The sequence below is a fragment of the Phyllopteryx taeniolatus genome, chromosome 8, assembly GCF_024500385.1.
Source record: "Phyllopteryx taeniolatus isolate TA_2022b chromosome 8, UOR_Ptae_1.2, whole genome shotgun sequence".
Lineage (NCBI taxonomy): Eukaryota > Metazoa > Chordata > Actinopteri > Syngnathiformes > Syngnathidae > Phyllopteryx > Phyllopteryx taeniolatus.
In genome coordinates, this window is record NC_084509.1 from 16508304 (window position 1) to 16528404 (window position 20101).

A 20101-nucleotide genomic window follows, 5' to 3' on the forward strand; every position below is an offset into this window, starting at 1 on the left:
TATAATCTAACCCGTCATCCATTTCAATACATTTAATTTAAAAAATTAAAAAAACATCCCAATAACAAGCAGGGTAGGTTAATTGTGGACTCTAAATTGCCCGTAGGTGTGAATGTGAGTACGAATGGTTGTTTGTTTCCATGTGCCCTGTGGTTGGGTGGCAACCAGTTCAGGGTGTACCCCGCCTCTCGCCCGAAGATAGCTGGGATAGGCTCCGGCATGCCCGCGACCCACGTGAGGATAAGCGGAACGGAAGATAAATGTATGAATGAATGGGCCTGTGGATGAATTCAGTCAGACCTGTGCATATCCGATTAGCAATGTAGCTGTCTGTACATGAATGGCAAGCTGATGGACACTTGCCAATCACAGACCGCAACTACTCAGTTGCCATTCATTGTAGAGCTACAGCTCTGAGTGAATACGGTGGTGAACACTGTCCACTTACTTTATGTACTTTATCAAATCTATTAAACCATAAAATGATAAACTGTTAAGGAAGAAGCGGGTTTTTTAAAGAGAAGACGGACGAGAATATAAGCAAGACTGTTAGTCTCACTGACAATTCATTTTAATGTGCGCTGGATACACAAGGCACATTATAGATTATGAATATAGTTAAGTATTGATGTAAAACAATATTTGATGATCAATATATGACTTGGATTTAATTCGTTATGAGACCATGTTCATAATTCAAAAGACTGTCAAAATAAAATTTCCCAATTAAAATGAATGGAAATTCCATTAATCCGTTCCAGACCCCCAGAAAACACCCAAACATTTTTTTGTAATGTAACGGTGTCTGACACTTAATCCATAAAGCAAAAAAAAATAAAATAAAAGACCAACTAGTACTTTAGTATTAGCAGTTTAGTGCTTCGACATTCTAAAATTCACCTAGTCGCAGGTTTGTTTTTTTGTTTTTTTTAATTTCTTCTTTTCCATTCGGATTGTCTGCTGGAAAACTCAACTATTGGTTGTTTTTGTGCTCAGGCCAGAGCAGTAACAATATTGGTTTGGTGACATCTGATGGCACCATGTTGTCAAGGAAGTACAGTTTACGATAATATAGAAATATCAGGAATAGAACAAATTAACAATACTTAATTATAGTATAAAATATAATTAAAAAATACCATATAATATCACATACATTTAGAGAGAGAAAAATAAAGCAGACAAAAACAACATTCTTTTTTCACACAACTATCTGAACTTCTACTTAAGTACATAATGTGAGTATGTTTGTGTGTCACAGGACTGACAGAAGAATAACAAAGGAGAGGTAAGATGGAGGGCAAAACTTACATGAGATTTGGACCAGAAAATAAAGACCTCGCCCACCATCCTGAAGAGCTCCTCTGCGTCAGGATCAGGAGACGTCAGCCATCTCGCCCTGTGGACAAACAGCGATGACATCACGGGAATAACACAAGCTTTCACATGAGTCTCAGTATCAGGTCAGAAAACACTTTATTGGCATCTTTCAACTAGAGGAGAGACAATATATAAATATGGCAATGTGTCCTATACAGGTTTACGCTCAGGGTTTAGGATCAAGAAACAAATATTTTAACCTGCGATTGTCAAAAAGGTTCATTTCTTTGTCGATTTTTACAAACCTTATAAAAAGATCTCTCGATCTTCACTTGTCTACCTGTTGTTGTCCACATAGCGGATGAGCAAAGGGTAGAGGGCATAGAGGTCCCGGCACAGCACGGCAAACTCGTCTCGGATGGTTCCGTTCTCGCTGTCCACCTCTGTTTTGCCTTCCATGCGCAGATGGTCCTCCTCGGCCACTACCTTGCCCGAACGCTTCTTCAACTTCTCCATGGTGGGGATGAAGTGGGACTTGAGCATCTCCGGCTTGGCCCGGCTCACAATGGGCTGAGCGAACACTGCACACAGTGTGGTACCAGAATTTCAATTTATGTAGATTTAGAATGTGTACGCTAAAATTCCAAGTATGAATGTAAATAATACATCCATCCATCCATCCATTTTCTGAGCCGCTTCTCCTCACTAGGGTCGTGGGCGTGCTGGAGCCTATCCCAGCTATCATCGGGCAGGAGGCGGGGTACACCCTGAACTAGTTGCCAGCCAATTGCAGGGCACATACAAACAAACAACCATTCGGACTCACAGTCACACCTACAGGCAATTTAGAGTCTCCAATTAATGCATGTTTTTGGATGTGGGAGGAAACCGGAGTGCCCGGAGAAAGCCCACGCAGTCACGGGGAGAACATGCAAACTCCACACAGGCGGGGTCGGGGATTGAACCCAGGTCCTCAGAACTGTGATGCTGACGCTCTAACCAATGTGCCACCGTGCCGCTAAATAATACATAAATAAATACATTAAATAAAACAAGGTCCGCATCAGGTTATGATAAAATGTTTGAAAGATTTATTGAAAGTCCCATTTGCAATTGTCTGGCAACCAGTTCAAGGTGTACCCAACCTATCGCCCAAAGATAGCTGGGATAGGCTCCAGCACGCCGTGACCCTAGTGAGGATAACTGGTATGGAAAATGAATGAATGAATGTGCCATGCCACACCGATTTTATTTTCATTTTTTGTAATCTTTGATGTCCTTGTACTGGGTTGGCAAGATAATTTGTGTTGGAAATGCAAGGATGCCCTTTTTCAAGCCATTCTAGTTGGTCTTAATTGCCCAGCAGATAAGACGGACATATTTCCCATTATTATTTGATGTCTAAATAAGCTTTGCTCTGATTGGATCACTGTTCTCCCCAATTTGAATATGGAATACAGTTTTGCTCTGATTGGTAGTTGGAGATAGAGTATATCAGGTGTACAACGAGCCTGCAGAGGCTTTGCCATTTCGTCCACAGGTACATTATGAATTATAAATATAGTTGTATTGTTGTAAAACATATATACTTTATATACTCTACTTATATGGCTTGGCGGTGGTCAGCTGTGTCTCGCTCGCTTAAAATGCGGAAATGTATTTTTAGCTTGTGTAAAAGCTTATGTTTACGAAGTCATCCTCCACGAAATGTGCTCAAACACAGCACAATTCTGGTTTCGAAATGCTTAGGGATTTCTCCAAAAATAAATTGAAGCCATTTATTCTTCACGTCCTCATTCCTCCCTCAAGCAGCCACGTTTTTCCTGATTCAAGTGGATGTGTACCAACCACGAAGTGGGTAGTGTCTTGAATAATGAGTAGCGTATCTATGTCACAACGACACTGAAAGCTGATCTGCTCATTTTGCAAGCCTTGTGCCTTTCAAAGGCTATTGCGTATGAACGACAAACCGCATAGATCCTAAACCAGGTCACAGACTCAATATGATCTATATTATGCATAAAACTGGAAAAACTAGGATGTTGGTGTTCTGGTCGGTTCATTCTGTCACGATTGGTTTTTGAAGTCAAGGAAGGCAAGGAAAAAACGTGGAGGACCCAAGTGCATGGAAGTTCAGGAGTCTCAAAAAATGATATTAATTTCCAAAAAAAAGGGTAAACAAGGAATATGGATAAAACAAACTAAACAAAGTCCCACACCAGATAACCAAGGTAACAAAGAAACACTTGAATAAACCTAAAACTGGAAACAAAACATGACTGGTAACTAGTGATGTTACGAGATGTGCCGAGTCTTTGAGGAAACAATAAGTCTTTGAGTGTTGAATAATGGATGTGGCGGATCCGCAAAGCGCATATCGAAGCTTGCTTCATTTAGGGGGGGTCCCGGAAGTGATGACGTCCGCAGCCTCGCTGCCCGGCTGTACCACGTGATCGATTCGGGAAGCGCTTCAGGGTTTGCCAGCAATCTGAACCCCTCATGCAGGCAGGCTCCATTCAAAATGTGTGTGTGTGTCTGTATGTGGGTTTTTTTTTTCATATAGTTGCGGTCAGCTCAGTTTGGATTAAGACTGTGTAGTTTGTATAGGCTAATAGAATTTGGAGTGTTGACAGCAGTTTGGACAGCTTGCAGTAGCGATTTACGTCACTCCTCGGAATCCTTGGAAAGGGGCTGGTCCCTGGTCTAATATCCCAGCCGTTGGTCCACTCCCTCTCAACCTGGGGTATGGTGGTCACCTCAGTTCAAACCACAAGCAGGACCGCACCGCATAAGAAACTATCATTGAAGCTTATCAATTACATTTGTTTATCGAAAACTGCATTTTCCACCATTTCTTATTTTATTCATGGGGAAAGTATTTATTGTGTTCACAGAAAGTAAGGTCAAATAAAAACTCACTGGGAGAGGAGAAATTATTGTACACCAATTTAAAAATCTTGCTCTTGAATGAATCACTCAACACAAAAAATGATAAACTGATATTTCTAAATAAGCACTTTCAAAATCCTCTTCAGCCAATGCCATTTTCCCAAAGTGACAGAAAAACATTACACAACCTGACATACCAGTGATGATGAACATTTTAAGCACACAGAATATGTTAAAAAAATAATACATTTTACACTTTATGTTGGGAAATTACTTCGTCAAACATTGTTTTGTAATACATAGTCATTCACAAGAGCTAAAAAGACGCAAAAATGCAACGCAGCACATAATGTGTGTGGTAAAGATACAGCTGCCTGTGATTATGCACATGGCCAGCAGGTGGTTTCGTGTGCAATGAAGCATCAAGAAATGAACCATTACTCGAACCAATGGCTGAAGTCTTACGCTGCTTCATGAAGCTTCATCACCATCACTACTGGGAACTAAGACGTGGCACAGACAGAGACAAGCTCACACCTGACAATGACAACGAACCGAAAAGAAATGAAAGAAACCAGGAAACTAAATACAAACAGATTGATGAGGCAACGAGGAACACCTGGACAAGACACAAGTGGCTGGAGGGAGCTGATTGGTTGACACAAGGTAGAAGGTTGATGAGAACAGGTGGACACAATAACTAAAGGAGCACACAAGACATGAAAAATATGGAACACAGGAAAACATGAAACAAAACTAAACACAACCCAAAGCAAAACATAGACCATGACAGGTACGTGGGTTCCCTCAAGTGGTACGTGATAGAATCCCTGCCTAAGGACAGTTCAGTTGTATTTAACAACATACCTTGGTTGAGAATACGTTGACCTATCGTACATTGTTTTAGTTTTAGCGTGGTGACACAAGGTGACATAAATATTTAGGTTGAAATGTTCGAAAAAATAAATAATTCCCATGGCATTTGGACATCCACATGGTATGGTAGTAATGTTTAATTGGTGTTACGATTATGAGGGGTGAAAATGGGGGAAAATAAATCCCCCGTAGGGCCTCCCCGGACCCAAAAGGTTTGAGAACCTGTGTTCTACTGTATTCAGTTACTTGATCTGGATATCTCATGCAAAGACAAGCTCCCACTGACCTGCCAACCTCTTCATCCAGGACGCTTCGTCGATACCCAGGTTGTTGACCACAATCTTCATGATGCTACCCAGGAGCTGGTTGAGGTGCTCAGATGTGACCGAGGTGCAGATCTGGCCCTCCAGTTCGGGGAAGTTCTCCAGGCCCCTCTCCCACCAGCGCGGGAGGTAATTACACAGCATGGGCAGCGTGATCTCGATCACGTGAGGCATTTCCGTGTAGCGTGCCCCTGACTCGGCCAAATCGTGGATCTCCTTCATCAGGATCTCTAGCTCTGGGATGTCAGGACACAGCTCCTCCACTTGGCTGGGAAGACCCAGAACTAAAGGAAACAAAAATGGTTTGAATGATTGTTTTGACTGATTTTTGTTGTTGTGAGGAAGCAACAAGTAACAAATAGGACAGGATAAAACAGAAAAGCAGAGAACAGGACAGGACAGTGGTAATCAATCACACAGTGCTACTGGTATGCGGTGGGAGTGGCTCTGCAGTGCCAAAACATCTTTAAAGATACACCAAATAGGCCAAACAAATTTAAATTTGACACACCACAGAGAATAATGTTTTTAAAAATCCTGCCAAATTTGAATGAATAAAAAATAAATCACTATGTATGTAAAGTATGACTTTCAAATCATGAAAAATAAGGCTCGCCCTTGAAATGCAGGACTGTGTGGGCGTGTCCGCTGAAGGCACTGGAGACAGCCGTCACCTGTCAATCAGATACATTCACTGTAGTCAGGTACGAGCTGAATAACGTGCCATTGTGGTTTTGCTTAACAAACGTTTGTCTCTGTTATTTGGGGAGACCCACACACAACAACTCAGAGCGAGGCGCAGTCAAGTGAGCTTCTTAGCTCGCTAACTCATTAGCTCACGGGCTAGCCAATGTAATAAGCAGTTAATATTCCCTTCAGTGTCTCTGTTGTGTGTTCTATGCGCGGCGCATGGCGCAAGACTGTGGAGTATTGGACGGAGCCAACGCCAGTCCACGAGCCTAATACTACCCTAGCCGCTGGTGGCAGAAAACTTGGCAGTGGAGCCGTCCAACTTGCCGTTGGCTCGCTGCGTGAGTCACATTGACGGCGCTCGTTACTTATATAGTGGGGGAGGGCGGACACATGCTATTCCCTGATGACGTCAGCGCGACCCCGTTTTATCCCCGACCAAAAAATCCTGAACATTTAAAAGGTGAACAAGAGTTTTACGCTATATCTCAACAACTCAGTACTAAATGGTTCTCAGTCTTTGCACACGTTTTCAGCACTTACCTTCAAACATTTTTAATGTATTTAGAAACAAACAGATAAATGACTTAGGTGCAGCTTTAAGGAATTTAAGTCAAGGAAGTGTACATAATCATAAGGGCTGTGTATAGCAATCGAGAGTGGCCAACGGCCAAGTAACTAAACCCATAAGCGAGTGTCTATGGCGATGTTCCAGTGAATTAATACCGTCACACATGCACGCCACCCACTGCGAAACCTCCCACCAACCCTGCTCTGAGTGATTGTTTTGTGAAGGGTGATTAGGCATAGACGTTACACTCACTGGTTCTTTCCCGGGGAGTCTTGGTGGTGTAAACAGAAAATGCATTGAACTCATTCAGCTCTGGCTCAAGGAAGGCGACTGGCATCGCAGCTGCAAGGTGGGCCAAACACTCGCCAAGAGCAGGACGCTGTCTGCACAGGAGGATGAGGAAGAAGGAGGAGGAAGATCAAGAGGTGGGAGGGGAAGAAGAGGAAGAGGAGGAAAAGGAGTAACAGAAAGAGGAGTGAGGGGTGGAATTGGATGAAGAAGAAGAGAAAGAGGAAGGAGGAGAGGAAGAGGAGAGAAAGTGGATTAAGATGAGGGGGAGGAGAGAAAGAAGGAGGACGGAGAAGAGGGAGAGAAAGAAGAGGAAAATGAGTAACAAAGAGGAGTGAGGGGATGAATTGGATGAAGAGGGAGAGAGAGAGGAGGGAGGAGAGGAAGAGGAGGGTGAGAAGGAGGAGGAGGAGGTGGGAAAGGAGTGAGAAGAGGAAGGGAGAATGAGGGATTATAGAAAGGAAAGGAGGTGGGAGACAAAGAATGGGAGGAAGAGAAAGAGAAGGGATGTGAGGAAGAGGAAATCGAAGAAGAGGAGGCGGTTGAGGATGAAGAGAAAGAGGAGGGAGGAGACTAAGAGGAGGGTGAGAAAGAGGATGAAGAGGTGGGAGAGGAGGGAGAGGAGGAGGAAGAGAAGGAGGTAAAGGAAAAGAAAGGAGGTACAGGAGGAAGAGGAGGAATACAGTGGAAACTAAAGAGGAAGACAGGGAAAAGAAAGATTTGGGAAGGGAGGAAGAGGAGTGACGGTAAAGGGTTCCACTTACTTTTCAACATGTGGCGTTTTTACTGTGCCCAGCGAGTAGATGCTGCACATTATCCGATAGCAGGAGATTTGCAAGTCGTCCACTGAAAAGAAGGAAAGCTAAAGTGTTAGTCTGGTTGTCAACAAATGATGGCGTGCAGACAACCACTGGACTGGACTGGACTCACTCATGACATCGTCTCCAAACTGGTGCTGAGCGATGTGGTCGAACAGAGACGTGAGGACGGGTAGCAGAGCGTTGGTGGTGTAGTTGATGTTTTGGGCCACGCCTTTCACCTACACCAAGCAATGAGGCTCAGTTTCTTCAGCACAGTTCAGTCGTATTTAACCTATTACTTTCTGAGGGTGGTTTCTGACCTGGTTGCGACTGGACACTTTACCCAGCTTGAGATTTTCCACCATTTTCTCAATGTCGTCAGCAGCACTCTCAAAGAACTGGCGCAGCCCGGCTTTGACAATCTCGGGCCCTGACTTCATTACAGTCCTGGGAAGGTGACAAGGGAAGAAAACTGTTTGTTTGTTTTAGAAACAGAAGCACATGTAAAAGGAGAGGCGAAGTGGAGATGCACCTGGCATCCAGCGAGCGCGACAGAATGTGAAGGCAGTTGACCACGGCGCCTGCATCCGTTCCTAGAAACAGCAGATGAGAGGTCAGAGGTATCCTTCTTTACTTACTCTTAACTGGCTTAACCACAGCACCACTGTTCTTGTAGCATCTCATAACATACATGTACATTTGGATATACAAAGTCTTCACACCCCGGTTCGAATGCCGTATTTTTATCCATCCATCCATTTTCCATACCGCTTATCCTCACTGGATCGCAGGCGTGGTGGCGCCAATCCCAGCGATTTTTGGGCGAGAGGCAGGCACACCCAGAACTGGTCACCACCCAATGGCAGGGCACATATAAACTAAGAACCATTTGCACTCACATTCACAACTACGGGCAATTTCGAGTCTTCAATCAACCTACCATGCATGTTTTTGGGATGTGGGAGGAAACCCGAGTGCCTGGAGAAAACCCACAGAGAGAACATGCAAACTCCACACAGGCGAGGCCAGATTTGAACCCGGGTCTTCAGAACTGTGAGGCAAATGTGCTAACCAGATGTCGTATTTTTATGATGCAAAAAAATTAGACCAAGATAAATCATTTCAAAACGTTTTCCACTATTAATGTGGCCTATAACCTGTACAATTCCATTAAAAGAATGGCTGTAATAATGTGCACACATGTACACACCCTCTTATAACTGAGATCACAATCACATCATAAACAATCACATTCAAACGCACGTGAAATGGAAATCAGCACACAAATGCTAACATTTAAAGTTCCTTTGAATACCCTCAAACACAAACCCCAGTTCCAATGAAGGTGGGACATTGTGTAAAATGTAAATAAAAACAAAATACAATTATTAGCAAATCCTTTTCAATCTATATATAGGTTATTTAGGTATATGTACATAGGGTATTTCAACACAACAAAGGCAAAATATTTACTGCAACACATTCCAAAAAAGCTGGGACAGGGGCAACAAAAGACTGGGAAAATTGAGGAATGCTCAAAAAACACCAGTTTGCAACATTCCATAGGTGAACAGGTTAATTGGAAACAGGTGAGTGTCATGATTGGGTATAAAAGGAGCATCTCTGAAAGGCTGAGTTGTTCACAAGCAAGGATGGGGCAAGGTTCACCACTTTGTGAACAACTGTGTGAGCAAATAATCTAACAGTTTAAGAACAATATTTCTCAATGTACAATGGCAAGGGATTTCATCATCTACGGTTCATAATATCGTCAAAAGATACAGAGAATCTTGTGAAATCTCTGCATGTATGTGGCAAGGCCGAAAACATTAAATGGCATGACCTTTGATCCCTCAGGTGGCACCGCATTAAGAACCGGCATTGATGTGTAAAGGATATTGCCACGTGGGCTCAGGAACACTTCAGAAAACCATTGTCAGTTAACACAGTTCGTTGCTACATCTACAAATGCAAGTTAAAACTCTACCATCCAAAGGGAAACAACAAAACCCAGAAATGCTGCTGTCTTCTCTGAGCCCACGCTCATCTGAGATGGACTGACCCAAAGCGGAAAAGTGTGCCGTGGTCTGACGTGTCCAGATTTAAAAATTGTTTATGGAAACCATGGACGTCATGTCCTGTGGGCGAAAGAGGAAAAGGATCATCTGGGTTGTTATCAGCGCAAAGTTTAAAAGCCGCCATCTGTGATGGTATGGGAGTGTGTTAGTGCACAAGGTATGGGTAACTTGCACATCTGTGATAGCGCCATTAATGCTGAAAGGTACATACAGGTCAAGGAGAAAGATATGCTGCCATCCAAGCAACGTCTTTTTCAGGGACATCCCTGCTGATTTCACCAAGACAATGCCAAGCCACATTCTGCATGTGTTACAACAGAGTGACTTTGTAGTAAAAGAGTGCAAATACTTGACTGACCTGCCAGCAGTCCAGACCTCTCTCATATTGAAAATGTGTGCCGCATTATGAAGTGCAAAATACAACAATGGAAACCCCAGACTGTTGAGCAACTGAAGTTGTACATCAAGCAATAATGGGAAAGAATTAAAACTTCAAAGGTTCAACATGAGTGTCCTCAGTTCTCAAGCGCTTACTGAGTGTTGTTCAAAGCAAAGGTGATGTACACAGTGGTAAACATGCACGTCCAATCTTTTTTTGGAACGGGTTGCAGCATCAAATTGAAAATGAATTAATATTTACCAAAAACAATAAAGTTAATTGGGGGCACATTGGACGACTGGTTAGCACACACTGCCTCACAGTTCTGAGGACCCGGGTTCAAATCCGGCCTCCCATGTGTGGCGTTTGCATGTTCTCCACATGCCTGCGTGGGTTTTCTCCAGGTACTCCGGTTTCCTCCCACATCCCAAAAACATGCATGGTATAGGTTAATTGAAGACTGAATTGCCTGTAGATGCAAATGTGAGTGAGAATGGTTGTTTGTTTATATGTGCCCTGCGATTGTTTATCAGTTTGAACATTAAATATCTTCTCTTTGTAGCGTATTCAATTGAATATAGGTTGAAAAGTGTTTGCAAATCATTGTATTTTGTTTTTATTTACATTTTACACAACATCCCAACTTCATTGGAATTGGAGTTTGTACATTTCAGATCTTCTAGTAGGCTTTTTCAGGTTTTTTTTTTTTAATTTATTTTTGCTTTTCAGCAGAAGCTACTACTGACAGCTGTTTCGAACTGTTCATAATTCCTTCTACCTTGTCTAAGGCCCTTGTTCCAGCTAAAGAAAAACAGTCCCAAAGCATGATGCTTCCACCACTCTGTGTCACTGTAGGTATTCGGTTCTTCTGTGTTTCCACCAAACATACATTTTGAAATGATGGCCAAAAAGTTCTACTTTTTTTTAACTGACACTCAAAAAATCTCCCAAACGCATGTGGGGAAATGTTTTTTCATTTGAGTTTTACAGTTTGCAGGTCACATGAATGGTGGAAACAAAGTCTTGAAATTAAATCAACATTTTTTTATATAACAAAAAAAATGCAATTTGAACAGGGGTATAGCTTAATATATTAGATTTTGGAATAAGGCTGTAACATAATGAAATGTGGAAAAAAGTGAAGTGATGTGAATACTTTCTTGATGCACTCTATATATGGGTTTGACTTTTGAACAAATGAAATAAACTGAGTTTTCCATAACTACTGTAGAAGTGGATCTCAAAGATGAAATCGTATGTACTGTATAGTACAATTAAAGCTCACTGCTAACGACATCTCACATGATGACAATTGAGAGAACACAAATTCAAATCACGCCTAGGATGTTAGTGAGAAGAAAAAAAAACATAAGGCTGAAAAGACGAACATTAGATGAGAGCACGAGAGTGTGAAATCAATGTAATCAGCATAGAGGAAGAAGAAGATGCAGACGAGGACAGACACACTCGTGCCGTGCAGATCGCTTACCAAAAAGAGAAACTCTGTGCCTCACCAAAGCAGCCAACTTACAGAAGATACTGACACGGAGGAGAAAATAAGAGGACGACGATGAGGAGATAACCAGGGAAGGAGAGATGTTTGAGTTGACATGGAAAGCCAACATTAGGAGGGGCGTGGAAGAGGGAGAAGACAGACACATCACACACTAGTTGTTTTTTTATGTTTGTTTAACTAAGAATTAATGTAAAATAATGCAAATAAAATGTCTTTCAGTGGAACCTCTAAAGTCAAATACTACTCAGGTGTGACAAGTGCCAGTTAAATTGTGAATGTAAAATACTTTATTTGAATAATATTATTTCTCATTGTTTAAAATTGGCGGGACGGTGTTCGACTGGTTAGGACAACCGCCTCACAGTTCTGAGGACCGGGGTTCAAATCCCGGCCCCGCCTGTGTGGAGTTTGTATATTCTCCCCGTGCCTGTGTGGGTTTTCTCCGGGTACTCCGGTTTCCTCCCACATCCCAAAAACATGCATGGTAGGTTGGTTGAAGATTCTAAATTGCCCGTAGGTGTGAATGTGAGTGTGAATGGTTGTTTGTTTATATGTGCCCTGCAATTGGCTGGCGTCCAGTTTGGGTTTACCCCGCCTCTCGAAGATAGCTGGGCTATGATAGGCTCCAGCACGCCCGCGACCCTAGTGAGGAGAAGCGGAACGGAAGATGAATGAAAGAATGTTTAAAATTGTATTATTTAAATCATTATTTAAAGAAATGAATATTTTTTTGCTAAATTTGTATTTTACTATGTTTAATTTTATGGTTATATATATAATCAACCAATCATTTCAGGTCATTTATCGAGGTTGTAATAAGAGGTGTGGAGAGTTCATGTCAATAATAATTCATTCTCATTTTTAATTATCATTTATAATGATATATTGATATATAATTAATCAATTCATATTTTAATACAACAAACATTTTTTTTTTTTTTTTTACTATTTTTTTATTCAAATATTTATGATAAATAAATGTACTAATGATTCAATGAGATGATGAAAAAAAAATAAAAGAATGAATGAGAAATAGCAAAATTAAAAAATAATGAATGAATGAAATATTTTGTATTTCATTACTGTATTTACAATGACTAAATTGACAAATCAATTAGGAGTTAAAGGAATAAAACATAAATTTAAAATTAATAGTAAATTTGAAATAATGAATAAATAAATTAATAAAAGAATATTAAATAAATAAATACAAAATAAAAATCTATTTTATTTCAAGCGCCGTTCAGGCTCCAAAGACACTGAAAAGTAAAATAATAGGGTTAAAATCACAGAGAGAAAGAAAGAATGAATGAAGGAATAAATACATTAATAAATTAACAAAGAAACAAATAAATAAATAGGATGGATTAATGAATGCAACAAATGTCACAAAAGTCTTGATAGTCTGATAGGATTTTATGTGGCATACTTGGACCACCCCGGGTTAACTTCTTATTACATTTTGAAAGTTTAGAATATTTAGGGTAATATGTGTCTGTGACACAAATTACCTTAGTGTTACACCTATGTCATTAAAGTTACTAGGCACAGACTTCTTTACTGTTTTTACGTTTTACTAATTGGAGGATTAACTATTTTTATACTTGTGTGTCCGATAAGAATGTTAAAAGGTTACTTAAAACACTGCCTGTACAGCTAATGGAACAGATTATTACCATTTCCATTATTACCTTAGAGGTTCCACTGTAACTCCAAGATAGTTGTGAACCTACCTCGCGATCATTTCTTTCTCCTTGTTGGAGGAATGTCCACCACTTCCCAGGACTTTAGCGGGGGTAGAGAGGAAGTAGAGGCAGTGGTTCTTGAAGTACTGATTTACAAGTGGCAAGAGAATCTGTGGGGAAAAATAAGGTTTCATGAAAAAAAAAAAAAAGTGAATTGCAGAATGGTGGCAGAGAGAGAAAAACTCCAGTTTTTGATGTGAATCACCAGGGTTCTTAAACTATTGGGGTCCAGGGATCCCTTACAGGGGAGAATATTTTCCAAGGACAGCCTCTTGATCCTAACAGTAATTCAAGCCCCAAGCTATGGCTTACAGACCCTTGTTGACCAACCACTGGTTATAAAGTTCAACCACCGCACCTTGGCAAAGAATTTGATCTCTTGCTCGTGCGGTGACTTCTCCACTCGACCGCTGCTAACGACAGCCTCTGTTAAAAGAAACATCACAAATAAGCTTGAAATCAACATTCATGTTTTGAACTTATGTCTATCTGTCTTGCATACCGAGATGAGCGATAAACTCCTGGGCAATGTCCATCCATTTGAGAAGCTTCTGGAGGAAGCCATAGGCAAAGCGCTTCTCAATGGATGAGATGTCCTGCTCCATGTCCTTCATGCCCCTGACGGTGGAGAAACCAAGGAGAGAAATTAGAACATAAACCAATTTTACAGGTGTAAATATACGATTTGTGTTATGATCGGTGAACACACACTTTATTATCACTCCAATATATGTTGTGAGCAACATTGTATTACTCGTTTTAGGACTTGCTTCACCCAATTCATGACTTGACAGAAGTTCATAAAAGACGGAAACCTTTGTGTATTGTACAGAGATTTTTTTGTTGTTGTTGCGCCAAGTTATCAAAATGTGTATTGTATATAATTAAAAGAAAAAATACATTTTTATTTATTTATTTTTTAAATTTTACTTAGGCCCCACCGCACATCGAGCGACACGGCCAAACCCGACTGAACTGTCGCGTAGCGTGCAACGAGTTGTCATGAGTAGCCAACTGTCATCCACTAGCTTTGCTGTGATTCATAGTTTTATTCGCAGGTGAACGTTGTCACAACATCTCAATATTGCAGATGCATCGGCCGATCAAAAATGCTGTGTCATATCACATGAGCTTTCACAACTAAAATATATGCATACAGGTTTTAACAAGATTCAGCCAGGTGCCACCAAGCTGCAGCAGTAAAGTGTTTTACAATAATACTAACTATATTTATAATTTCACATGTATCTGTGGATAGTCACAGATGGTGTAGTGGTGCATTCGTCTGACTTTGGTGCAGGCAGCGTGGGTTCAGTTCCCACACAGTGACGGTGTTAATGTGAGTGGTTTTCCGTGTCTATATGTTATCTGCGACTGACTGGCAACCAGTTCAGGGTGGACCCCGCCTCTCGTCCGGAGTCAGCTGGGATAGGCTACAGCACGCCCTAGTGAGCTTAAGCGGTATGGAAAATGGATGGATGGATGGATGGATGGATGGTTGTAGCTGTAGATGGAAAAGCGAAGCGTGGAGAGTCTCTGTTGCAGAAATGCATAAGTACAGTCAATTAATGGAGTGAAACAGCCTCTGAAATATCGATGCACTCTACTTTTATTTCATCCCCCCCCCTACAGCAGTCAGGGCACTCCGCTTCTCCCAATTGTGCCATGTTGTTTGTGGTTCAATAAAAAAAGAATTGAGTCCAGTGTATGTGGGGTAGCGTTTCTTCTGTTGCAGCAAGTTGGTATATGTGTGCAAGCCTGATGTGTGGGTGTGGGTTACCGACTTTCAGCTTTCACATGGTGTGCAGCAGGACTTCAGTACAAGTGCTGAATCAGTACTTTTACTTACTCTTTATTTTACACAAATATCTGTACTTCTACTTAAGTACAGAGTGTGTGTACCTTTGCTACGTCTGACTAAAGGTGAGTATGCTATGGAGACGAGGAGCTAAGAAGTTCTGCTCTCACCTTGTGGGCCAAAGACTCAAAGATTCGCCAGAAGAGTTTTCTATTTCATTACTTACGTAGTTGAATCAGTACTTCCACTTTAAACAGTCTTTTTTACACAAGTATCTGTACTTCTATTCTGTCAGTGTGAGTACTTTTGCTACCTCTGACAAAATCAAGGGAACGTTCAATTTGGACGGAAACAGCCGACCTGGTCACGGCATATCCATTGAGCTGGAGGAACTTGAGCAGATCCTGGGCTTTTTCTCTGTCTCTGGCCTTCTCCTTGGCAGTCAGGGTGTCGTAAGGCACAAGCAAAGGATGCGTACCGCCACCTGAAAGGAGACATTTGCTTCTGCTGAGCAACTTGGCATTTGTGCAGCGTGTGACGGAGAAAAAAAAGCCTCTGACCTTTGGACTGAAGCTCCAACTTCTTCTTCCGGCCCCACGTGTTGTGGTAGTTCTCAGCCAGCTGCTCAGCCATAGACTGTAGAGAGAACAAAGTAGCCTTTATCTGGTGAAGCTCAAAGTAAAGTGAAAAAACAAAAAGAAGAAGAGGCATATCTGATACAAACCTGCAGCTCTCTGGACAGAGCCATTCCCGTGATGTCTATTGGTTGAGGGCTGTAACCATGGCTGGGATCATACGTGGCCTGGAGACAGAGAAGTTTTTATTTTCTTTCCTTTGGTATGTACCAGAGCACTGAACTACAAGCGTGAACACAGCCTGTGAGTACATGAGCAGTTTGGGAGATTTTCCGAGTGGCGGCCTTCTTCTCGACCTCTCCCTCGCCATCTCGAGCTTTCTCCAAGGTCCACTCCCACGCCAGCATGGCTTTGATGGACTCTTTTATTGGCCAACGATAGATCTCCTTGTCCTGAGAAGTACGAGAAAGAAGGAACCAGAACCAGGGAGCCAGTCAATACTTGAAGCAGGAGTGGGCAAGAGTTTGGGCTCAACCTATGATCTACATCTACATTTGGGCTAATTGACAGAATCCAAATTATTACCTTTTCAGAGAACGTTTTGTATGGCCTCAGCATTGGGTGAGTCGTCGCGTTTTCGTCTAACACCTCTCCGTAGGTCCAGTTGTTCTGAATCTGTAAAAAAAATCCAGAGGAGCAAAAACCATTAACTTGGAAAAAACAATTGATAATTTAATGTTTTCAGCACTGACCTTTTCAAATGCCCATTTGTCATGAGTATGCTCTGCATACTTGTTTATAAAGATGTCCAACCTCTCAGGGATTATGGTGCTGCAGGGAAATGGACTCAGGTTATTATTATTACATAGTTACCTTGACAAATTATCATTAAAAGCAAAATATTCATAAAGACTGAACATTGGAATTTTTTTTTCTTTCTTTCTCTGTATGCAGTAACGTAATCACACGCATATTGGCTGTTCACTATTTTTTGGGGGGGTTTTCGGAACCTATACCCAGCTATTTGCTGAAAAACTATCCAATTTTCGTTTTTTTGCATTCTTTCTAAAATGGCTTAAGATGCCACAAGATGTCTACCAAAGCCCTGTCTCAATAGGAATTGGTTTCAAGGAAGTATATTGAAGCGATACATCTCAACTAAGAGACAAGCTTTGTATGTCAAGGAGGACCATAGTTTAGCCGGGGTTGTTAGTGGAAGTTATGGAGAGTCTTTGCCGCATGACATTTCTTTGCACACTTCTGGTGCATTTTTTTTCAATCAAATAATCTGTAAACCATTTATTGTTTATGACAATATTGTAAGGCAAGTTTAAAATGATATTAAACTGTTTTGGGATCATAGTCTGTGGTATTTTTACAGTTTAAACTATAAATACAGGCAATTCTAAACATTTGGGGGGGACGTCAATTACACTGTTCCCTCACTATATTGCGTTTCACCTTTTGTGGATTCAGTGCATTGCAGTTGTCTTTTTTTCCATATTCATATCCCACATAATTCGCCATATAACGGGATTTTGAGTGTATGCTGTAATTTATTTCCTGGTAAAATAAAAGCTTCTTTGTCTAAACAGTTAAAACTGTAAAAATTATAATAATAATTAAAACACATTACAAGGACTAAAATGTATACACTGTGCAGTTCTACTGTGCATTACAATATTAAAAGTTTAAAAGGTGTTTAGGAGTATTGAAAGTGTTTATAAGAGTATGGTAGAGGTTAATTGGAGTGTGGGGTTAGATTAATAAAATAATTTTTAAAACTATGTGGTCGCCACTTCACAGCTTTCAACTATTGCAGGGGTGGTCTGGAACCGAAACCCGGCGATAAATGAGGGATTATTCTACTAGCATTTCTTTTGCTATTCGCTGCAGGGCTCAGTCCCTCCCAATTATTGTGTAGGCATTGTATGGTGGAGTAGTGGTTGGAAACTTCTGCCCTGCTCACATTCAAAAGGTCCTGGGTTTGGATCTCAACTCAGGTCCACCTGTGTGGCATTTTCATGTTCTCCCTATGCTTGCGTGGGTTTTCTCCAGTTACTCCTACTTCCTCCTACATTCCATGTAGGTGAGGTTCATTGAAGACCCTAAATTGTCCTTGGGTGTGAATCCTTGTTTGTCTATATGCAGCCTCCGATTGATTGGCGACCAGTCCAGGGTGTACCCCTGGCCCTAAAGCTAGCTGGGATTGTGTCCAGCTCACCTTCAACCTTACTGGACAAGCGCTATAGAAAACAGATGGATGGATGTTTTCAGCAGGTATTTCTCAACGCTCACTTGGTAGTCTCCACTGGTTTAGGATCAAAGTTGCCCTCGGCATCCACAGACGCTTTCTTCTCGGTGTGAGAAGAGTAGCTGGCATCCACGTAGTCGGGCGGGATAGCCCCTGCTATCGCACACAGGCAAGGCATGGCGATCTTGAAGAGCTCTGCATCAAATTTCTAGAGTGTGGGGATGGATACAGAGGAGTGGAGTTACTAAAGGCAGTGGTGGGTAGTAACTTAAGTACAAATGCTTTGTTACTGAAAGCTATAATTCATAACTATTTTTTGTTAAAAAAATTTTAAAAAAAAGTAAATGACAGAATACTGATTAAGCCTATCAGCTTCTGACACATCTTGCTATATTTTTCAAAATTTATTTTTTTATATTTAGTAACTATCCTTTACATTCCTGCGCTGGATCACTTGGGCGCTCTAAAATGACGTTGCAGAAATGATGCATTTTACCTACGAACGGGCAGGCCCATATACGAATGGCGCGCAGGTAAACTGAGCCATAAAGAAAGGAGAAAGCGTGCGGGGTTGGGAGGAGGAGACCGGACAAGCATTTAGCCCACATCATATCGATGCAATGAAGGCTTTGTTGTCATGCTGAATTCCAGCGTTAGGAGGTGCCAGAAATCGCTGATTATAGCTTGAAGTAGATTTTTCCAGTTACTCTACTTTCCTTGAGTATTTATTTTTGTGACAATTCTTTTTACTTGAAAACAGATATCTGTACGTGAAAACAGATATCTGTACGTTTTATTCCTTACTTTGTCAAAACAGGCTTGTTACTTTTTTCAACCTCCGCAGATGACAATAAAAACCCCTAAATAAAGAGACGTCTTATAAGGCAGAAAAACAGTCAAAGCAGCAGCATGGAATATGAACCAAAGCTATGTTTTTTTGATAGCATGAAAGTCAAGCCAACGCTAACTAGCTCTTGAACAACAGTGACATGTTGGGTGATTTTTTTCCCCCCCCCTCTTTTCAGTGTGAGCACTACGTATGTTATTACAAGATGGAAACTATTTGCATGCACAGTTGTTATTATTTTCAATGTGCCAAGTTATCAAAACAGGTGCAGCAAATCATCCACGGTAAAAATTCATTTTTACTTTTCTACTTAAGTACATTTCAGAGTGTACTGTGTTTTTTTTTTTTACTTACTTTTACTTACCTACAGGAGTTGAATCAGTATTTGTACTTTTAGTAGTCTTTTTTACACAAGTAGTACCTGTACTTCTGCTTACATACAGTAAGTACAGTGTACTTTTTGCCACCTCTGAGTGAAGGTGAGTATGCAATGGAGACGAGGAGCAAAGAGGATCAGCTCTCACCTTGTGGGCCAAAGACTCAAAAATTCCCCAGAACAGTTTGCGAGAAAGATGCAGCTCCTCCTCTGAGGTCACCCCATAGTTGGCCCAGCCATTAGGCAAGCAATAGTACTTCCAGCAGCGCTCATAGTGATTGGTCAGAAGCTGCAGGAAAACCATCAATGTTAGTTGAGGCAACTGTGCATGTATATATATTTTTTTTTTCTCTTATATATGTGTGTGTACAGTGAACCCCCACATATTCACCAGTCGGCATTTGTAAATGTGCCTATTCGCAGATATATTGAGGGGAACCTATCTTCCATTATTAGAAAAAAATCCTCACCTATTTGCTGAAAAACTCAGCTATTCGCTGTTTTTGCATTCAAGGCAAGGCAAAGCAAAAAACATTTTATAGCACATTTCATACACAAGGTAACCCAATGTGCTTTACATGATTAAAAGCAGTTAAGGTTCAGGCCAAAGCCACGTCTAATATAAAAATATTGCTTTGATGCCATCTTGTGGCCAAGGAATTAGGTTGAAGTGAGGAGAAGGGCTTCATTATATCAGGCCATAGCCATGGTAATATTTAGTTATTAGTTTTGTATAATTAGCAATAGCCTTTCTCTTTGTAATAGAAAAAAGTGTT

The 20101-nt window shown here is 41.2% G+C and overlaps 1 protein-coding gene across 4 annotated transcripts in view; it reads right to left on the bottom strand.

The window, feature by feature from the left end:
• ryr1b (ryanodine receptor 1b (skeletal)) overlaps nt 1-20101 on the bottom strand; it is a 140020-nt gene that overhangs the window by 54445 nt on the left and 65474 nt on the right. For all 4 annotated transcript variants that reach the window (XM_061781085.1, XM_061781084.1, XM_061781083.1 and 1 more), the window contains exons 52-71: nt 19474-19614; nt 18147-18310; nt 16601-16679; nt 16434-16523; nt 16160-16300; nt 15998-16075; nt 15834-15909; nt 15634-15757; nt 13978-14093; nt 13834-13901; nt 13464-13585; nt 11704-11753; nt 8290-8350; nt 8078-8204; nt 7888-7996; nt 7722-7803; nt 6922-7052; nt 5372-5692; nt 1661-1901; nt 1312-1399 (exon numbers count right to left, since the gene is read on the bottom strand). In XM_061781085.1, coding sequence (XP_061637069.1) covers nt 1312-1399; nt 1661-1901; nt 5372-5692; nt 6922-7052; nt 7722-7803; nt 7888-7996; nt 8078-8204; nt 8290-8350; nt 11704-11753; nt 13464-13585; nt 13834-13901; nt 13978-14093; nt 15634-15757; nt 15834-15909; nt 15998-16075; nt 16160-16300; nt 16434-16523; nt 16601-16679; nt 18147-18310; nt 19474-19614 — 2409 coding nt within the window. The remainder of the gene's footprint in view (nt 1-1311; nt 1400-1660; nt 1902-5371; nt 5693-6921; nt 7053-7721; nt 7804-7887; nt 7997-8077; nt 8205-8289; nt 8351-11703; nt 11754-13463; nt 13586-13833; nt 13902-13977; nt 14094-15633; nt 15758-15833; nt 15910-15997; nt 16076-16159; nt 16301-16433; nt 16524-16600; nt 16680-18146; nt 18311-19473; nt 19615-20101) is intronic.